We start from the raw sequence: 21500 nt of genomic DNA on the forward strand, positions 1-21500 counted from the left end.
ATAACAGGCAAAGAACATAGAAAGAACATCCATGACTGGCAAAGAACATAGAAAGAACATCCATGACAGGCAAAGAACATAGAAAGAACATCCATGACAGGCAAAGAACATAGAAAGAACATCCATGACAGGCAAAGAACATAGAAAGAACATCCATGACAGGCAAAGAACATAGAAAGAACATCCATGACAGGCAAAGAACATAGAAAAACAGCCATGACAGGCAAAGAACATAGAAAAACAGCCATGACAGGCAAAGAACATAGAAAAACAGCCATGACAGGTATGACATTGATACAAGTAACTATGAATATCATATCCCTTTTCAAAATGGTGTCAATGAAGCAAGACATGATAAATGATTGTGTGAGGCTTTTGCTTCACCTTGAGCACCACTGTCCTCCAGGCTGTTCCCACCGTCTGACTCAGCGAGCCATGTCACACCACACCGTTACACACACTCAATCTGTTAGCTGACGACTGACTTCAAGAGACTGACATTTCTGCCACAATGGCGCTTTTCGGGGTAACCTTGTAGATCTTATTCAAAACACCCTCCCACCCCTGGACATACAGCACCTTTTGCTGCAGAAAAGTAGAAAAAAATACAAAAGAAGTGTCTTTGGAAATGTACTGTACGTGTGTGACATTTTGGAGCGTTGCTCAGCGAGTGGGCTGGAAATGCTGTGCACAGTTGGGTGTAGAGAGAGAGAGAGAGAAAGAGAAAGAGAGAGAGAGAGAGAGAGAGAGTCAAAGCACCAGTGCAGTGTCTGTGAGAGATTCCTGAGTGAGGGGCTATTTTTAGCTTGACGTATGAGGCAGGGAGAAGAGAGTGTGCCACAGCACTGTGAGTGTGTGTGTGTGTGTGTGAATGTCTGTGTACGTGAGAGAAAATGTGTGTATGTGTGCGTGCATGCATGTATGTGTGAGACAGAGACAGAGTGTGTGTGTATGTGTGAGTGAGTGAGGAAGAGAGAGAGAGAGAGAGAGAGAGTGCGTGGAGGGGAGAGAGGGGAGAGTGCGGCATTGCAGAGTGTGGAGGGCTGGAGCAGTGGAACGTGAGTGTACAGAAGTGTGTGTATGTGTGTGTGTAGAGAAGGGAGGCCGGAGAAGTACATGTCGCAATGTGTAATGTGCAGCCAGTGTGTATGAGTGTTTATGTGTTTGGGGCCAAGGACCCTGAGGTATTTGAGTCCACAGGAGACTGACTTACACAATGCAGTGGTAGAGGAGAGGGGAAAGACCAGAAACTGCAGGAGGTTCTGGGGCCTGGCGAAAGACCAGCTCCAGCCCAAATCCCCCAATGACACATGATGCTGTCATTGCTATAGCCCTGGCACATGGAAATAATCAGTCTGCTCCTAATTGAATAGTGATGCTCTGGGAAAGGGAGGACAAGACATACTGTACTGCAGCCCAGACCACTGCATGACAGAATCAGCCCCAGATCAATGCTAATTAAAACAGAGATATTATGAGGCCACTCAATCTAGACCTACATTAAACCATCTGCATATAGGTTTTCCATGAAAACTATATCGGTTTTGACATTGAAATGACAATAAAACACAGTTCTCTGTTAAAGGGATACCTTGGGATTTGGGCAATAAGATCCTTTATCTACTGCCTCAGAGTCAGATGAACTTATCGATACCATTTTTATATCTCTGCGTGCAGTTTGAAGGAAGTTGCTAACTAGCGCTAGCGCAATTGCTAAATAGTGTTAGTGCAAGTCTAAGGGGTATCTGCTGCTAGCAGATACCCTTAGACTTCGAGTTATTGTGTTAACGGCTAGCAGATACCCATAGACTTCCAGTCATTGCGCTAACGGCTAGCAGACACCCATTGCGCTAATGGTAGTTAGCATTGGCTCGCAAAACTACCTTTAACTTCCTTCATACTGAACACAGATACATAAAATGGTATCCACAAGTTCATCTAACTCTGGGGAAGTAGAAAAATCCCGAAGTATCCCTTTAAGAATAGTCAACTCTATTATGCTGAAAATATGTTCTCCAGGTGCAGAAGTAAGAGGAGCAGCGAGCAGTACAAGTTGCACCCATTGGCAGGTTGCAGACCTATCTATATTTAGATCAGCATTCTCACAGCTACAACAGTGAGCAGAACTTATTCTACCCATAGACACAGACTAAAAAGACCTGCACCAAAAAGTCACACTCACATAATACTCACAATCAATAAAAACAACATAGGATCTGGTCACAAAGAACAGCTTCTCTTCACTTCCGCAAGGTTACCTATTGTGTAATTATTGTCTGATCAAAAACACATTTTCTCTTGATTAATGCTATTGTTCAAAGCCTGACTGTCGGGACTGAGAGTAACAGGAAAACTAGTTTGTGTTGTGAGGCCAGGAGATGGTTAAGCTATCAGGTCAGGGACAGGGCACCGACCCCTCATGTCTCGACATGCTTCCTGCTGTAGTTTATTGTGTGTGTGTGTGTGTGTGTGTGTATCATTCCACCTCCTCTGACAGCATTGGTCACCATGACCACTTCTCCCATCTCTACTACCTTCCTACACATGGTCACCAAACCACACTACCTTCAAAGGTCAATGGCTGTCAAGAGTCTCCATGCTTCCCTATACCTATATTCACTTGAAAAGACAATGCATTTGCCAGGGTCTATGAGTGTTCCTTTAGCTTTAGGATATTATAATCAGCCCACAACATAATGTATGTTCACGGTCATAGGAGCTAATGTTCTTCATGTGACAGCTCTGAGAAGACTGATGGTGGACACAACATGAGGTCTACTATTGATGAGACACACAGGCAGTCTCTGTCAAGAGGACCTGTTCAATCACCATAGCAAAGACTCATGAGGCCCTGCATTAACCTGACCGATAGTACACCTCATTACTAGTGAGGAAAATCACTTACAACTCCCTTGGAATCATGGGGACCTGTCACTTTGATTTAAAGATGACCCATCCAGCCCAACATGGTGCTCTCCGTATCAATGAGTCTAGCACGGCGGCCCTGCAGAATGTGGCTACTGTTGTGACCATGACCTTGATAACAGAAACGGTGGTTGGATGTGTTCCACACACTGGATCTGGATCAAAATGGAAGACTGTTCAGAAAATTACTCATTATGTTTATATAAAATGACCTCTCTGCTGTAAACCATGAAATAACAAGAGCTGGGCAACACCCAAATGCCTATATCCATCACTGTTAGGTAATACCCATGCCTATTTCATAAGCTAAAATATCAGCCAGCTAACCAAACCGTATTGAGTAAGAGAAGCAAGGTATAAAGTAGACAAAAACACTTACTTGTTTAATGTTAGGTCCAGCACAAATCTGGAGCCAAAGGCCTCTAACTGGAAACTGGCTTGAGCAAGGTGGACCGCCTGTGGGAGAGAGAACGTTAGCCACATCACAGGTCCTTGTTTTCAGTTTTTATCAGGCTGTTTTCTTTTCTAATTGTAGGTTTATTGGGAGAATGGATGCCATTGGTAATGGTAATGGTAAAAGTAGTTATACTACTATAAAAATGTAATGTATTAAAATTATTAATAGTTATATAATTAGAATCTTATTTCTATGGTTATTTAATTGAGAAATTGTAACTGTAATGACTGTAAGGAATGCCATGCCAACTTCACTGCCGAGCCAAGTTAAGTAACTCCCCTGCATATCAAGTAAAATAGGGCATCGCCCTCATAACATGGGAGAGGAGGGGAGGATAGAGCGAGACAATGCTCTCATTGATGATTCCTTCTATCATTTAAATCAAACCATACCCCATCATCCGTTTACTTTATCCAGTGTGCCAACATGGACACGTGTACTGCCATTGGCAAGCATAACTACTGCTGCACTCCAATAAGTTCAGGGGCAGCAGGTAGCCTAGTGGTTAGAGCGTTGAGCCCCTAACCGAAAGGTTGCTGGATCAAATCCCTGAGCTGACAAGGTAAAAAAGATGTTGTTCTGCCGGTGAGCATGGCAGTTAACCCACTGTTTCCCAGGTGCTGAAGACATGGATGTTGATTATGGCAGCCCTCTCTGATTCAGAGGGGTTGAAGACGCATTCAGTTCCAAAACTGACTAGGTATCCCCCTTTCCCCAATAGGATAACAATCCCAAGTTCTGACCAGAAGTTTTACCTGATCATGACCCTCTGTGGCCTGGTTCCTAGCCCGGGTGTCCAGGTCATGGTAAGTGCTCTCTGAGTCCTCGTTCAGGTAGTAGATGAGCCGAGAGGGGTAGGTGATCACATGCTCAGCCGCATGGTGACTTGTGTTGTCTGTGGCCGTTGCTGCAGTTGCCTCTCTCTCCAACAATAATGACACTGCGTCCCTCTCAACCACCTCATTCTCTCCTCCTTGAGAAACTGCAGAAGAGGAGATACCATACGAGCATGACAGTCAGTCTATACTCTGCATAGCCCCAACATAAGGAAGCCTGTCAATCATAATCTAATCATGTAAACAATTGCTGCTACTGCAGGAAGTGATTATGACTTCACCATTCCTCCAGGACACAATTGTGAGAGTTAAGTGTATAATGTTGTGTATTAGTACCATTAGAGTATGGCAGTAAACTATGACATTCCTTTTTCAAGGTCTACCTAAAAATAATTATATGGGGATTCGCATAAACAATTAAATACAAATGTACATCAACTCAAAATAATTGCATTACAAAAATCTATATTTGAAATCTAAATTGAATATGACAGACTGGGTAGGCTTCTTCATGTTGTGATGTTGAATATTATTCTACTAATGAAAATAGAACAGTTCAATTCATAGTTAAATTAGAGCTTAATATAATAAAGGAGTGCCTTGTTAAGGTCAACATTAAGGTAAACTGCAACAGCAGTTTATAAAGGTGTTTTGATCTTTGAGGTACTAATAATAAGACACAATTGTACAGCTAAAACGAGTTCATCTTAAACATTTGTCTCAGGTTAATTTAGCTATATTTCATGTTCATAAACCTGAACAAAAGATGCTGAGGTGCTTTCGTCTGCCCCCTCTCTCACCGTCACTTAAAAGGGCTCGGCATATTAAACTGTCCTCCGGACACAGACAGATCCGTCCCAAAATAGAAACGGCATAGCGAGAAAAAACAACATATCTATCATAAATATCAGATAATGACACAAAGAAGCATGCGAGTTATTAAATGTAACTGATACCGTTATGAAGAGACAGGATTGGGCTAAGAATATGCAGTACATACCAATTGCCGCTATGGATGGATGGAGCCAGGACGCAAGAATGCTCACGAGCAAATTTGCCAGAAATATCAAATGCATGATTCATATTTGATATCTGAAATATCTTTATATCAACACGTCAACGCAGTAATTAGCTGGCGGCCCATTATTGCAGGGAAAATGTCGTTTACGGGTAATTCTTCATGTATCCAGTCAGTGGGGGGAGAGGACTCCTGCAGCAACGGGCGGGGGGGGCGAATGGAAGGCGGTGGCCAGCCACTCGAATTCAACGAGCAGACTCCTCCTGATTCTGCATCCGCGCAAGTGCCGAGTCTGCCACAATTCAACACAAGTCCACCCTTTGCCCGCGCGCACATAGCACAGGCTCGTGCATGAGCCTTAAAGTAGCCTACATGCAGGTGATTTTCACAGAGAAGAGAGCCGGGGTCATCTGCTTACTGCACCACAGTGTTTATCTCTGTCTAAACTCAAATTGGTAAGCGTCACAACAGTTGGAGAGCTATTTTGATGGGAATTATTTAATTGTTTTGTCAATCATCTTGGCTTTCCCTTAAAAAATGTTAGTCTATTAGAATGCAGCAAAATGAGTGGGAGTGTTGTTGACATTAATATTTTAGTCATTTAGCAGATGCTCTCCAGAGCAACTTACAGGAACAATCAGGGTTAAGTGCCTTGCTCAAGGGCACATCAACAGATTATTCACCTAGTCGGCTCGGTAATTTAAACCAGCGACCTTTTGGTAACTGGCCCAATAGGCTACCTGCTTGACCAAAGTCTATAGACCAGCATTTCCCAAACTCAGTCCTTGGGACTCCAAGGGGTGCCCGCTTTGTTTTTTGCCCTAACACTACACAGCTGGTTCAAATGATCAAAACTTGATGATTACTTGATTATTTGAATCAGCTGTGTAGTGATCGGGCAAAAACCAAAATGTCCATTCCTTGAGGTCCCTCGGGCCCAGTTTTGGAAACCCTGCTATAGACTAACCTAAATGAGGTACACTGTAATAAATTACTCTGTGGATCAACCAAAAAATAACTATGAGTTAGCATACATACAATATACTGTACAATATACTATACAACCAGTTATACTGAAGTTCATTATACACTTCAGAATTACCTATCCACATTTCTTAAAGTAGGTTACAAGTAATTAAATACATTTCCTGTTAATGAAGATATTAAGTTGGTTCCATAACATGAAATAATGACTCCAAACACTTTCTTTACAAATGGTGACAGTGTTTATCTCTGTCTAAACTCAAAACAGTAACCTTTCCATGATCTTTAGTATTACAATACACAAATATAAACTGAACTTATAATCAAGAAAAAAAACTGAACAATTTTTCTGGAATGACATTCACTCTCACGGGTGGCCAAAAATAACAAACGTAAAGCCACGCCCCCCCCCCCCCCCCCCATAGACCACGCCTCCAACTCTTAACTCTTATGATAGGCTGCCATTGCTAAATTGCACCCACCATATGCAATGCGAATGCAGATGAGGCGTTTCATTCAATTCAAAAAATCACATTGATCTTTCAAATTCTTTATTTGATTTCAGACAAATAGAATAAAATAAGTTGAACTGAGCAAAGCTTAAATTTGGATCATACCAATCAGAAAAATGACTTCAGATGAAAAAGTGCCGTCCCACTTTTTACAGCAATAGGATCTGTCTTGGGCAATTCTGTGTGATACAGATAGGATCTATATCACATAAAGACCACACAAAATTGCCCAAGACAGATCCTAGTTACTATCGGAGCTAGTGGGAGAGTATGTCTGCTTCACTAAGGCTGCGTTGCTGTGTTTTAAATATTTGATAAAGCTTTGCGTATCCTTTGCATAACACATGGCACCTCCAGATTTCATGTCCATCACACTCTTTTAAGCAGTCAATAAAATTCACACAGAGAGCTGCACTTCAATCATGATTTTAAGGTAGTGTCCAGTGTGTCCAGTTCAAATAATGTATCCAACCGTGTGTAATTACATAGGGTGAGAAATACTAAAATGGTCACATTCATTGCTTTACTTTATCCCTATGAGGGGTTGCTCTTACAACTAGAGTGTGTGAAGGTAGGCCCTACCCTCTTTTTACAAATACCCTTAAATGTAGGCATTTTAGAGAGCACCATCTCTGCATTTTGCTGCCATAGGCTATTGCTGTCCATCCTTCCAGTAAGGCCCTCCTTAGCACTTAGTGTCCTCCGGGAGGATTGTTTGTCAGGACTACTCATGTGTGCCTGGCACGACTGGTAGGCCTCTTGATCAAATCTATGATTGGTGCCCAAGCGTGCGCACACACACACACAAACACAAACAGATACACTCTCAGTATTTTACACACACACACACTGTCCCCCTATCGGCCCTGCAGGATCTGACAGCTCCTCCCTCTGGGTTAAATGGGCCGCAGTGGGATGGTCAGCTAGGGTGCTTGGCAGAGATAAAGAGAAAAGCCTGTTTTGTTATTTTAAGAGGCAAAGACTGGTTAAAGTAAGCAGTTTTTCACATGAATTACTTCTTTGTGGGATTTCATTTGCAGGGTTTTTTTGGTATGAGGAGGATTTAAATTTCCTAACTTAAACTTGACATCAAATCTAATATCTGCACAAGATGATAATCATATATGCTCAGACATTGTAAAAACAATAAATGAATGCAATACAATGGATTCTTGAAGACCACGTTACTCTAAACCTGACGTTTTTGTGTTATTGATTTAGACTTGCTCTGTATATTTTCCTGATGTTCTTTCTAAATACCATACACTGCAGTAAATCATGCTTACTATAGGCTTACTGGTGATTGGAACTTCTGAGATTGAATTGCCAGTGGTCAACCAGTCAAATAATCTGTCCTGATCTATTCTATAAATAATGTAATGTTTAATACAAGTCATTTAGCGATTATTCTCTTAAACAAGGCATTCCTTTCCTCCCCATTCCAGGACCACAAGTTTTCTTCATTCCTATACAGTGCAAGTGATGAGTCAGTGGACGCGCCCACTTGGACACCGACCCAACTCTCCAGTATTTATTACGGTGTAACGGGTTTACGCACAGACTCTAACGAGGATACTCGAACATAAACGATACTCCAACCCCAGTAATAACATAGGGATGGAGTTTGGAATTTCAATGAAACTTAGCACTCAGTGAGACAAATTGTAAAATACTGAGAGTTACCATAGAGGTAGCATAACTATTTTACGCTGCTTTAACTCTGAAAGTTTTCGTTTGGGTGATTTCGACTCCGAGACGGTTGGCGGGACATAGACAAGGGAGGTATGCATACAGTATGTAGACTAGGAGGCTTTCATGGGTGTTGGATAACGCATAAGAAAATGCATAGCAATCGCAAAATATCAGATGCAGTTTTTTTCTGATCATTCAGCCGGACCTTAACATTACTTATTAAATAGTTATATGTATATAGAACATACATCACGAACGGATATGTTAATAGTAGTTTCATAACTCAAGTACTGTATCATGTGGCAAATTCTTTTAAAACAAAACATATTTTGCGTACAGTTAAATGATGTTGTCATTGTGTTTTAGCTTTTGAGTTTTACTACTGTTGCCTTCAGTTTATCTGACCATAGACCTTGAAGGCCAAAGTTAGACTGAAGAGACTGTGTTGTGTGCAATTTTGTGGGTTGGAGGTCCGTTTGTACTGAAGATTTATTGTGTTTAGGGGTCACATAAGTTTACTTTGAGGCCCGGAAGAAACAGATAAGCAGGATGTAGCCATGATTTAACAATGTGACACCGTGTGTGTGCGTGCTGTGGGTGTGTGTGTGAAGGGTGTGGGCACTCCACCTACCCTCTTTTTCATGTCGGCTCACTAATGATGACACTTTTCCAGGATAAGGACCCAGCTGTAATTAAATCTCAGTTTTAAAACAACTGGAGGAACTGTGACCAGGACACTAACAAAAGCAAAGTTTGTGTAAAAGAAGTGCAGGGACATTTGCAGTACCAGGTGAGAAGCCATGCTGTAAAAACATAATGGGCTATTAATGACAACAGTATCTCTTTTGCAGAACATCTCCATGTTGTATTGTACACGGTAATTAGAAACATTGTGTTAACATGTTATCAACATGAGTAATTACAGGGTTACTACAGAAGTACAAGAGCAACTTAATGCAACTTACATTTTAACTGACAAAACAAATTACACATATTGAAGGAGTGACTCTTATTGCTTTTTCTTTCTTACAGGACCTCTGCTTACAAAGGTAGTAGCGCTGCAGTAATGGAAGAATCCTCGGAAGACTATGACAATTACACCTACGATTATCTGGAGTATGGAGACTTCGAAGAAGTCAAGGGTGGATACTCTCAGAAGGAGGCTATGCACATCATATCAGTTATCATATATAGTATTTCCTTCGTGCTCGGTGTCACTGGAAATGGAATAGTCATATGGGTGACGGCATTTAAAAGCAAACGGACAGTGAACAGTATATGGTTGCTGAACATGGCTATCGCAGATTTTGTGTTTGTGCTCTTTTTGCCCTTCTCCATCGACTACGTTCTTCGAGACTTCCACTGGTCCTTTGGGCTGGTCATGTGTAAACTCAACTCGTTTGTGTCTGTGATGAACATGTATGCCAGTGTGCTCTTCCTCATGATTCTCAGTCTAGACAGGTATGTCTCATTGGTCCACCTTAGCTGGTCTCAGAGGTGTCGCACTATACGGCGAGCCTGGATCGTATGTGGCTGTGTGTGGGGGGTGTCTGCTCTACTGAGCCTCCCTACTCTGATATTCCGTGACACTATGCGCATACATGGCAGGGTGGTGTGCTTCAACAATTTCAATGTCCAGGATGGGCATTCAGCTGCTGTGAGACATATTACGCTGGTGGCCGTTCGTACAGCAGTGGGCTTCTTACTGCCCTTCAGTGCCATCTGCGTGACTGGAATTCTCCTGGCAATCAAAGTCCACCAGTCTGAAGATTCTGTGCGCCTATCCAGCTTCTCTAAAACAGTTTCCGCTGTTATTCTGGCCTTCTTTTTCTGCTGGGCACCGTTCCATACCTTTAGTTTAATGGAGCTTTCCATGCACTCTTCAATGTTTCTACATACTGTTCTGAAGACAGGCTTTCCTCTTGCTACTAGCTTAGCCTTTTTCAACAGCTGTGTCAACCCTCTCCTCTACATGTTGGTGGGCAAGAAGGTTCGCCAGCTCCTGAAGCGCTCGTGTCTGGACATCACAAAGAGTTATCTGCGGGAGCTCAGCCAGTCCATCTCTGCAACTGAATCAGTGACTGTAGCAGACATCAGTCCTTCAGACATCACTCCACCAGAGGAGCCCACAGAATCATCAACTGTATGATTATAATGCAGTACCTCCTAAACCCACAGTTACCTGTAAAGCAGAAATGAACAAGAGCTGCTATTTAAACTTTGAGAGCCAGCCTGACCATTATTTTACCAGATGTGACTTATTTTCTATTCTACTTCAGTGTAACATTTCTGCTAGTTGTTTCAGTTGGATATTTCCAAGCAGCAATTACTCAGAGTGCCAACTTCTGTTGACTGTAAATTGCCCTCAGTGGAAAACCTGAGTAAAGTCATGCACTAAAAGTATAACTTGCACAGGAAAAAATAAGTAACTTTAATGATTTGAAAAAAATAATATGATCCTAATTACCCCAAAAACAACCATCCCCACAGCCTCTGGAACAGGAATTATTAGAAGCAGATCAACCATTTTCATAAACACTTTGTATTTAGATTTCGATCTTTAAACAAATCCAAGTTTAACCCTGATGGGAATTTGCAAATCTCAGTAGGCCTTATCTTTCCCTTAGGAATATATTACATTGAAAAGGTATGTTTTCCTTTCTAAGATAATTTCCTGTTATAGTATTCTTTGTTATTATACACTATAAAAAATGCTGGGTTATAAACATCCCAATTTGGGTAAATATTGGACAGAACACATGTTGGGTTATTTTGACCCAGCCAGTTGGGTCACAAACAACCCATTGTTTTCTTTAAAAGAGAAAGGTTGGGTTGTTGATGCTGGGTTATTGAGCTATGATCCACCGGGTCAAACCAGAAGACTGGAGGGGTGGCTTAGTAGGGGTGTGGTTTTTAGATAGTTATTTTTGGCCACCTGTGAGGGCAAATGTCATTCCGGTTAATCTGTTCTGTTTTCTTGTCATCTGCTGTTAAGGTTGAGCACTGACACTTTTCAAATCAAATTTAATTTGTCACATGCACAGAATACAACAGGTGTAGACCTTACCGTGAAAGGCTTACTCACAATGAAAGGCTCACTCACAATAAAATAACAATAACAAGGCTATATACAGGGTGTACCGGTACCAAGTCAATGTGCAGGGGTACAGGTTAGTCAAGGTAATTTGTTCATGTAGGTAGGGGTAAAGTGACTATGCATAGGTAATAAACAGCAAGTAGCAGCAGTGTAAAACAAAGGGGGGTCAATGTAAATATTCCGGGTGGCCATTTGATTTAGAAGCTGTTAAGGAGCCTTTTGGACCTAGACTTGGCGCCCGGTACCGCTTGCCATGCGGTAACAGAGAGAACTGTCTATGACTTGGGTGACTGGAGTCTTTAACAATATTTTGGGCTTTCCTCTGACACCTCCCAGTATATAGGTTCAGGATGGCAGGAAGCTTGGCCCCGGTCATGTACAGGGCCAAACGCACTACCCTCTTTAGCACCTTACGGTTGGATGCCGAACAGTTGCCATACCAGCCGGTGATGCAACCAGTCAGGATGCTCTTGATGGTGCAGCTGTAGAAATTTTTGAGGATCTAGGAACACATGCCAAATCTTTTCAGTCTGCTGTTGTCGTTGTGGTGTTGTTGTCGTGCCCTCTTCACGACTGTCTTGGTGTGTTTGGACCATGATAGTTTGTTGGTGATGTGGACACCAAGAAACTTGAAACTCTCGACCCACTCCACTACAGCCCCATCGATGGGAATAAGGGCGTGCTCGGTCCTCCTTTTCCTGTAGTCCACAATCATCTCCCTTGTCTTGATCAGGTTGAGGGAGAGGTTGTTGTCCTTGCACCACACGGTCAGGTCTCTGACCTCCTCCCTATAGGCTGTCTCATCGTTACCTATGATCAGGCCTACCACTCTTGTGTCGTCAGCAAACTTAATGATGGTGTTAGAGTCGTGCTTGGCCATGTAATCGTGGGTGAACAGGGAGTGCAGGAGAGGACTAAGCACGCACCCCTGAGGGGCCCCCGTGTTGAGGATCTGAGTGGTAGATGTGTTGTTGCCTACCCTTATCATCTGGGGGTGGCCCATCAGGACATCCAGGATCCATCTGCAGAGGGAGGTGTTTAGTCCCAGAGTCCTTAGTTTAGTGATGAGCTTTGTGGGCACTATGGTGTTGAACGCTGGGATGTAGTCAATGAACAGTATTCTCACATAGGTGTTCCTTTTGTCCAGGTGGGAAAGGGCAGTGTGGAGTGCAAGTGAGATTGCGTCATCTGTGGAACTGTTGGGGCATTATGTGAATTGGAGTGGGTCTAAGGTTTCCAGGATGATGGGGTTGATGTGTGCCATGACCAGCCTTTCAAAGCACTTCATGGCCGACATGAGTGCTACGGGGCGGTAGTCAATTAGGCAGGTTACCTTCGCTTTCTTGGGCACAGGGACTATTCACTTCCATGCTGGGTTGACTCAGCAGATGTGTCTTTTTAATGTAATCTGTAGGTTATTTTCAAGAGGCATGGCTTTCATGAGAGTAAATGTCATTCCTGTTCATCATGTTATGTTTGGTACACTTATAATAAAGACATTCCTTTAATATTTTTGCACATTACATATTTGAATATGAAATTAATAACATTATTTAACTATCCCAACATTGGGATATGCATCAGCACTTGAACAACTTCATTTATTAAGCTACAAAAGTGTCACTACTCAACCTGAAGATGTACACACAATACAACAGAACAGATTAACCGGAATTACATTTACTCTCGTGGGTGGCCAAAAATAGCTATATAAAATCCACGCCCCTACTAAGCCACGCCTCCAGTTTTCTGATCTGACCTTGGGTTTTTATCCCAGCATTTTTTCGAGTGTATGGCTGGTGTACACAAGAGCCAAATTCTATTTGGCCTTTATTTCCTTCTCATATTATATTAAGTCTATAAATAAATCACCTATGTTTACATTACATTTTCAAATAGTGTTCACATTGCTTTCACTGTGTGGGAATTTGTAATCTATGAGGGAAATTTGAAATGCAATTTATTTGTTAATTCTAATATATTTGAGTCAAAGGAATACACAATAAATCCAATCCCTTATCTTTATTGGTAGTGTGTTTAAATATTTATTGGATCTGTTATAAGGAAGCAGTGCCAGGAATGCTGCTATATAGAGTGGTGCTCAATCTCCAGGGAACTAACAGGATATTGCCTGTAACCTCATTAAGGTTAGAGTACACTGAGGATGGAATAAACATACCACATGCATAGTTGATCAAAGAAGAATACACAAGAAGACGTGAACATCTAATACGCATTCAATTATAGCTAGAGAGTGTGTTGCCACTCTCCACTCTCAAATATGTGGATTTCCAATATATCACTTAATGCTAACTGCTGTCTTCCTGAAGTTCAGTTCCGTTGTCTTCAATGTAAATGTTATTGGTAAACAAACCCAGATGAGTTGAGACTGGTTGGGTAATGTGGTCCACATCTGGAACCATGGCCCGAGGAAACGTCAACTGTTACATTGTTGTATTAATCACCCCATTTCCTCTGCCAATACCTTGACACAACACTTGGAATAGTGGGCTATTGACATTTGATTCAGATTAATTTATTAGGCAAATGAGGGGTGTTGTTGAAAAACAATCTGGAATGAATAAAACCAGATTGGGATTTTTGGACACCTAATTGGGGATTTAAACTGAATAGAGATAGGAATGAAAAGCCATTTTATGGTCAATTGCATCTCAGTGAAGCAAATCCAGTTGCATGTCATGGATGGAAATGAATTGCTCAGCCAGGGAGAATGTCTGAAATTCTCACATCACATGCAAAGAAATCAGTAGACTAGTTTACTACTAATTACAGATTTATAAAAGACTAGTAGTTCAGCTTCTACTAATTTACAGATTGGAAAATACTCATATCATTGATTTGTATTTATTTATTTTTATTTAACCTTTATTTAACTCTACAAGTCAGTTAAGAACAAATTCAAATTTACAATGATGGCCTACCACAAGGCAAAAGGCCTCCTATAAAAATATAGGACAAAACACACATCACGACAAGAGAGACAACACTACATAATGAGAGACCTAAGACAACAACATAGCATGGTAGCAACACAACATGACAACAACATGATAGCAACAATGTTTATTGTTGAGAGGCTTTCTTCACGTTATAGGTACTGAATGCATCCCCTTTGAGATATGGTAATGTATTGACTAGATGGCAACATTATTAGGCAACATTATTAGGCTACATTAAGATGATGCTTTCAAGACAACTGGCAATTTGGAAAAGAACGAGGTCAAAGCATGACGTCGGTTTTCTTCAGGTTGGAATGTCGATGCTCTTGAAAGATGCACGAGTTTCCAACTTGGAAATCCTAGTTGGATGACCGTTCAAAACGATTTTTCCCAGTCGGAGCACTTTTTTCCGTGTACCCAGTTGTCTTGAACGCACTGAAGTCGGAGAACTCCGAGTTCCCAGTTGTTTTGAACGCGGCATATATTACGGGAATTACCAAATCGTGTCGCAATTTGAATAGAGAAAGTGCGCAGTCAGTGGTGTCCATTGGGTTACTGCTGATGCTAGTGGCAAGGTAAGGACTTGCAATGACTGCTCTCGTGTTTACAGTTTAAAATTATAAGAGGAATGTGATATTTGAAGGTGGTTTGAAATCCATCATGACTAGTTTAGGACAAAGCACCACGAAGTGCGACGGTTGTAAAAATAGATAGCTAACGTTAGCGGTTTAGTATAGATGGGTCATGGCCATAGTAAAATAAAGGATCAATGTTGTCAGGGATAGCAGCTATGCATTTGCAAGCTGTTGTTTTCTTATCATAAATACGCAACTGCTATGTAGCTTTACAAATAAATATGCGAATGATTACCTTGTAGCTAACGTTAGCTAGCCATTTGCACAGCTAACGTTAATCTTTTTATTCCTGTCTAATCTAAGGAGAGACGGGTTAATGCCAAATGCATCACTTGCGTACTTAGCATATGTCTGAACACACAAGCAATCTTTATACACATATCAGGTGATGCTGCTTGCTAATATGGAAGTGATTGCACTTTCTAAATGGCAAGTAAAGTTGATGAAATTACATTTTTACTTAGCTATTTTACCTGTAGATATTTTCGTTTTCAGCATGTTGCGTCTACCTGCGGTGAGTCGCGCTCTCGGAGTCGCTCACTCTACAGGGAGCGTGGCAATCACAAAAAATGGTAGGCCTCATAAATTTACCAACAGTATTAATAATATCATGATATGTTATTATACATGAAGAAATAAGAGGTGAACAATTCGTATGGCACATGTGCCCATGTTGTCCTTGTTACTTTATTCTGCTCACGGATTATCTGCAGGATAACAGAATTGCCAGGCCTTGGCTGGAATGGTGATATCCGATCTGCTCAATTTAGTGCAGGTGGTTTGGTAAAATTGTGATGGCGCACTACATAATTCATTAGTTCAATTTGAAATTGGGATAGTAAAGTCTATGCCATTGTGTGAAATACAAAGAGTAAGATGGAGGGTGGTTTTTGATATACAAGGATGTAAACTGTGTTTAAGACAAAATGTATGTGTTTATAGTTCACAACGCAGCTACAGCAGCAGCCAGTAACCTAGTGGAGGTATTTGTGGATGGGAAGCCACTCATGGTGGAACCAGGAACCACAGTGCTGCAGGTAGCGGGGGGCTCTAATCACTGATATTTGACAAATACTTGACTCTAGAATATAATGTCTTGTTGAATGTTTATACAGAGTAACTGCTTTGGCAATTACTTTAGACTTTTGATATCTTGTTTTAGGCATGTGAAAAGGTGGGAGTGCAGATTCCTCGCTTCTGTTACCATGAGCGCCTGTCAGTTGCAGGGAACTGTCGGATGTGTCTCGTGGAGATTGAGAAAGCTCCAAAGGTATATTCTTATGGGCTATTGAAGCTTTTAAATTGGCTGGCATGTACTTGTACCCTTGTTTATGGTGTACACTCTTATTCTAACATCGACACATGCACATCTCTTTACAGCCAGTGGCAGCATGTGCCATGCCAGTCATGAAGGGTTGGAACATTTTAACTGACTCTGACAAAACAAGGAAAGCAAGGTAGGAAGAATCACCTGCAAACACATCATCCCTTTGCATTACCTTCTTATTTGGTAATCATCACCGGTACTATAGCATTTTCTTTTTACCCTCTTCTGGTAGAGAGGGTGTGATGGAGTTCCTGTTGGCCAATCACCCTTTAGATTGCCCAATCTGTGACCAGGGGGGAGAATGTGACCTTCAGGTAAAAATATGTCATCGTTGTTTCCTAGAACTTCTAAATCTCCTCTTGAAGAGGATAGTAATGATGATGATGATTCATCAAGTGGAAGGAACTGGTAATGAGGTTTTTGGCATTGGACTTGTGAAAGTAACATGTTTTTGCCATTGTGTGCTGACTGCAGGACCAGTCCATGCAGTTTGGCAGTGACCGGAGCCGCTTCTTGGAGAGCAAGAGAGCTGTGGAGGACAAGAACATTGGTCCCCTCATCAAGACCATCATGACCCGCTGTATCCAGTGCACCCGATGTGTCCGGTGAGTCAGACTAGTAGTCATGGTCCACCTTGGAAGGATTAATTATAGAAGGCAACACCTTATTGCTAATAATTACTTGCCAGCAGCATGCCACCCTGCATCCAACTGCTGGCTTGCTTCTGATGCTAAGCAGGGTTGGTCCTGGTCAGTCCCTGGATGGGAGACCAGATGCTGCTGGAAGTGGTATTGGAGGGCCAGTAGGAGGCACTCTTTCCTCTGGTCTAAAAAAAATATCCCAATGCCCTGTGTAGGGTGCCGTCTTTCGGATGGGACGTTAAACGGGTGTCCTGACTCTCTGAGGTCATTAAAGATCCCATTGCACTTATCGTAAGAGTAGGGGTGTTAACCCCGGTGTCCTGGCTAAATTCCCAATCTGGCACTCATACCATCACGGCTGTCTAATCATCCCCAGCTTACAATTGGCTCATTCATCCCTTTTCCCCAGGTCGTTGCTGTAAATGAGAATGTGTTCTCAGTCAACTTACCTGGTAAAATAACGGGAAAATAAATAAAATAAATAACATTTCAAAAGGGGACTGATATCTATATGCTAAATAATGTTTTCCATCTTTGCAGCTTTGCCAGTGAGATTGCAGGTGTGGAGGATCTGGGAACCACTGGAAGGGGCAATGACTTGCAAATTGGCACTTATGTGGAGAAGATGTTCATGTCGGAGCTGTCTGGGAATGTAATTGACATATGCCCTGTGGGAGCACTGACTTCCAAGCCGTATGCCTTCACTTCCCGTCCCTGGGAGACCAGGTATGTGCATAACAGTATGTTGTTTTGAATACAATACAGGCCAGCTCTTGAAATGGAATCCAAGTAGTAGTATATAGACCTTGTTGGTTATCAACTAACCTTTCTCTCCTCACAGGAAGACTGAATCCATTGACGTGCTGGATGCGGTGGGCAGCAACATCGTGGTGAGCACCCGAGGTGGTGAGGTCATGAGGATTCTGCCCCGTCTCCACGAGGACATCAATGAGGAGTGGATCTCAGATAAGACCAGGTAAGCTGAGGACCAGCTCAGGTCAAATCCACACTGCTTTGCCTTGTCTGTCTGAATTAACAGTGAACTCATTCTCTCCCTCGATGGCAGGTTTGCCTACGATGGGCTGAAGCGGCAGCGCCTCACTCAGCCCATGGTGAAGGATGCGTCTGGACAGCTGGTGGCCACTTCCTGGGAGGATGTGTTGACTAGAGTGGCTGGGGTGGTATGTGATATTTGTGGCATATTGAACGTTTCTGTTTACAGTCGGACCTTCCTCCATGTTATGTGGGCGGCGCACAATTGGCCCAGCGTCGTCTGGGTTTGGCCGGTGTAGGCCGTCATTGTAAATAAGAATTTGTTCTTAACTGACATGCCTAGTTAAATAAAAGTTAAATTAAAAACTATTTTTTAAATGTTTATAAACAAAGAGAGAACAGTTTATCCACAGTGTCTCATGACCTGAGATGTAGCATGATCTGTTGTGATTCATGCATTTCCATGTTGATGTTCTTGTGTTTGTGTGCAGGTCTTTTAAATGGTGTGTGGACACGAGTAGCCTATTACATCAGTGTTTACTTTTGCAGTTGCAAGGAGCCCAAGGCACCAGTGTAGCGGCCATTGTAGGAGGGATGGTGGATGCAGAGGCTCTAATCGCCCTGAAAGACATGCTGAACCGCTTGAATAGTGACAGCCTATGTACTGAGGAGATCTTCCCCATGGCTGGGGCTGGGTAAGGCAAGGCTGAGCCTGAGGGGAATACAGTGGTACAGAGCTAGTTAAGATAAGACCTCAGTGGAACATTCCTGATTTGGGTTGTATTTACTATAGTTCTGACCTGCGCTCCAACTACCTACTGAATTCCCGCATCGCTGGCATTGAAGAGGCTGATTTGCTGCTCCTAGTTGGCACCAACCCACGCTATGAGGCACCACTTTTCAACGCACGCATCAGGAAGAGGTATAGCTGGGATGGGATTTAAGTGCTGACAACAATCACTGGCATCTCAATTAGCATGTAAACGGTCAGAGCTGTGTGCAGCATCCAGCTCCTGATTTACGCACTCTCTTTAAGTGGAAACTATAAATCTGAAAGGTGTTTACACCATTGAGATGACTGGTATGCATGCTTCATTTTGTACCCTGGGTAGTTGGCTACATAACGAGCTGCAGGTAGCCTTGGTGGGGCAGGAGGTGGACTTGACCTACACATACGATCATCTTGGAGAGTCTGCTAAGGTCCTGCAGGAAATAGCCGCTGGGACCCACTCCTTCTCTAAGGTAGTCATGTATTATTTACAGATCTCTCATGGTCGGCCACTAAGTGCTGTCATTGAGAATTTGCTACATCAACAGTTATTTGAAATCTCTTTCCCAGGTTCTTGCCAAGGCAAAGCGTCCTGTAGTGGTGTTGGGCAGTGGTTCCCTGCAGAGAGAGGATGGGGGCGCAATACACGCAGCAGTGTCTACCATTGCTCAGAATGCCCGTGTCAGCAGTGGAGTGGAGGAAAGCTGGAAGGTTCTCAATGTGCTTCACAGGTAATAACTACTACTGTACTTGATCTCACATTTAGATTGATGTAGAATTTGTTTTTATTAGTTTTCACAGCAAATTCCCTATTTATTTTTTTGGTCTGTTTCTTACTACAGGGTGGCCAGTCAAGTAGCTGCGTTGGATCTTGGGTACAAGCCAGGCGTGGAGGCCATCAGGAAGAATCCGCCCAAAGTCCTGTTCCTCCTTGGGGCCGATGCTGGCTGCATCACCCGCCAAGACCTGGCAAAGGACAGCTTCATCATTTATCAGGGTCAGCAAAGCTCCTCCACAACATAACACCAGACATAACACCATTCTTTGGTGTGCAGAATTTCAACAATAATATCCATGATCTTTAAGTGAGTCTTGCGCCAGACTGAATGTCGTTTTTGTTCCATAACTCTACACAGGGCACCATGGAGACGCTGGGGCAACGATGGCTGACATCATTCTCCCTGGAGCAGCGTACACAGAGAAATGTAGCACCTATGTGAACACTGAGGGGCGCGCCCAACAGACTAGGCTGGCTGTGACTGCTCCAGGCATGGCCAGGGAGGACTGGAAGATCATCCGCGCCATATCTGAGGCAAACTACTGGTTCACTGCACTTATCAGTCAGTGAATGTGTTCAGTGGCAATTTCATGACTTAACTGTGTTGATGTTTTTCTATAGCTTGCTGGACTGACACTGCCCTATGAGACCATGGATGAGGTGCGTGACAGATTGGCAGAGGTTTCACCCAACCTGGTGCGCTATGATGACGTGGAGGAGGCTAACTATTTTAAGCAGGCAAATGAACTTGCCAAGGTCAGTTGTAACACTATATATAATACACCCACACAAACGCCTCTGTCTTCCCTGGAACTCCCTAAAGAATATTGTTAGTGTTCTTCTTAAGAAGTAGGAAAAATAGTTGGCCTGAGGAAAACCTTTCCTATGAACATGTTATTTTTACATTTTTTTAACACACTCTCGTGCCTCGTGTCTGCTCCCTATGGTTAGTTAGGTTGTAAACTAATGGTCTCTGTCTTCTCCCTCAGGCTGTGAATCAGACCATCCTCACAGAGCCTCTGGTTCCTCCACAGCTCACTGTTCGAGACTTTTACATGACAGGTGAGACAGGCCTACTGACTCTGTCTTTTCTTTACTACTGTATGTGAATGTTGTGTTAAAATCTCTCACTTCTCCACAGATCCTATCAGCAGAGCCTCCCAGACAATGGCTAAGTGTGTGAAGGCTGTAACAGAAGGAGCCCAAGCTATAGAGGAACCATCCATATGCTAAAGCTCTGTTTTCAGGGTCATTCCTTTCTAAATGTAACATGTCTATCCAACTCTCACATACTTACAGAAATAACCATTAGGCCTACATATATCCATAGACATGTATCTATATGCCGTACAGTGTCATTGTAATAGATGCCTGTTCAACTCTCACACACCTATAGAAATAATTTGCACACCTACATTCATATATTTTTGTATGTCGTAAAGTCAATGCAATAGATGCAGTACCTAATACAATTCTCACTATAACAACAGCTGTGGCACATCCATAGAAACATATTTATTATGCAGTAAAGTTATTGTAATAGATGCCTATTCCATTCCTAACTATACGCACAACTTCCTACACGCACAACTTCCTAGGCTATAGTATACACACACAACTTCCTCATACCCTTAATGACCAAATGCAGTACAAGCACCTTTCAGTCTTCCAGCTGACAACGGCCTAGATCATTTATTTCCTCTATGTATATTACCGTACCACTGTGAATTGTGTATAGATTGTATTTTCCCCAATGATTGAGAATACGCTGCTTTGTAGATAATGTATACAAGAATAAATGTAATAAATCTATTTTTCTTCATTAGTAATCCAATAGTAAAGCACAAACTCTTCTTAATTTTTGGAGATAGAGGCT

General features: G+C 42.4%; 3 protein-coding genes across 9 annotated transcripts in view; 2 read left to right on the forward strand and 1 right to left on the reverse strand.

Annotated features, from left to right (window-relative positions):
* Positions 1-5507, reverse strand: part of LOC115160796 (disintegrin and metalloproteinase domain-containing protein 23) — a 33754-nt gene extending 28247 nt beyond the window's left edge. For 5 of the 6 annotated variants that reach the window (XR_003869116.1, XR_003869115.1, XM_029711217.1 and 2 more), the window contains exons 1-3: positions 5219-5506; positions 4138-4364; positions 3305-3381 (exon numbers count right to left, since the gene is read on the reverse strand). Coding sequence is in view for 4 of the 6 variants with exons in the window: in XM_029711217.1 (XP_029567077.1) it covers positions 3305-3381; positions 4138-4364; positions 5219-5294 (380 nt within the window). In the remaining 2 variants the exon portion in view is untranslated. Of the gene's footprint in view, positions 1-3304; positions 3382-4137; positions 4365-5218 lie in introns of all 6 variants that reach the window. The other variant, XM_029711216.1, reaches the window with a different exon arrangement.
* Positions 5508-5596: 89 nt separating this feature from the next.
* Positions 5597-10899, forward strand: cmklr2 (chemerin chemokine-like receptor 2). 2 transcript variants are annotated; one of them, XM_029711219.1, is made up of 3 exons: positions 5597-5691; positions 9098-9214; positions 9457-10899. In XM_029711219.1, the coding sequence occupies exon 3, from the start codon at positions 9491-9493 to the stop codon at positions 10571-10573; it is 1083 nt and encodes a 360-aa protein (XP_029567079.1). In that variant the 5' UTR covers positions 5597-5691; positions 9098-9214; positions 9457-9490; the 3' UTR covers positions 10574-10899. The 2 variants fall into 2 exon arrangements, with proteins under 2 accessions (XP_029567079.1, XP_029567078.1); XM_029711218.1 differs by lacking the exon at positions 5597-5691 and adding an exon at positions 8306-8514.
* A 4044-nt stretch (positions 10900-14943) lies between these two features.
* On the forward strand, positions 14944-21436 carry LOC115160800 (NADH-ubiquinone oxidoreductase 75 kDa subunit, mitochondrial). The gene is made up of 19 exons (XM_029711224.1): positions 14944-15056; positions 15612-15688; positions 16059-16153; positions 16279-16386; positions 16497-16573; positions 16676-16757; positions 16918-17048; positions 17625-17810; positions 17926-18060; positions 18151-18265; positions 18627-18772; positions 18871-18999; positions 19190-19319; positions 19417-19577; positions 19689-19843; positions 19983-20158; positions 20246-20380; positions 20614-20686; positions 20766-21436. The coding sequence occupies exons 1-19, from the start codon at positions 15043-15045 to the stop codon at positions 20855-20857; spliced, it is 2217 nt and encodes a 738-aa protein (XP_029567084.1). The 5' UTR covers positions 14944-15042; the 3' UTR covers positions 20858-21436.
* Positions 21437-21500: the final 64 nt, after the last annotated feature.

Source organism: Salmo trutta, chromosome 24 (assembly GCF_901001165.1).
Source record: "Salmo trutta chromosome 24, fSalTru1.1, whole genome shotgun sequence".
In the NCBI taxonomy this organism is placed as follows: domain Eukaryota; kingdom Metazoa; phylum Chordata; class Actinopteri; order Salmoniformes; family Salmonidae; genus Salmo; species Salmo trutta.

Bases quoted from the DNA above. Each gene is read 5' to 3' on its own strand.
- cmklr2 (XM_029711219.1), top strand. From the start codon at position 9,491: ATGGAAGAATCCTCGGAAGACTATGACAATTACACCTACGATTATCTG.
- LOC115160800 (XM_029711224.1), top strand. The intron at 17,811-17,925 runs GTATGTGCATAA...CTCTCCTCACAG, and splicing joins TCCCGTCCCTGGGAGACCAG to GAAGACTGAATCCATTGACG. The intron at 19,000-19,189 runs GTATAGCTGGGA...TACCCTGGGTAG, and splicing joins AACGCACGCATCAGGAAGAG to TTGGCTACATAACGAGCTGC.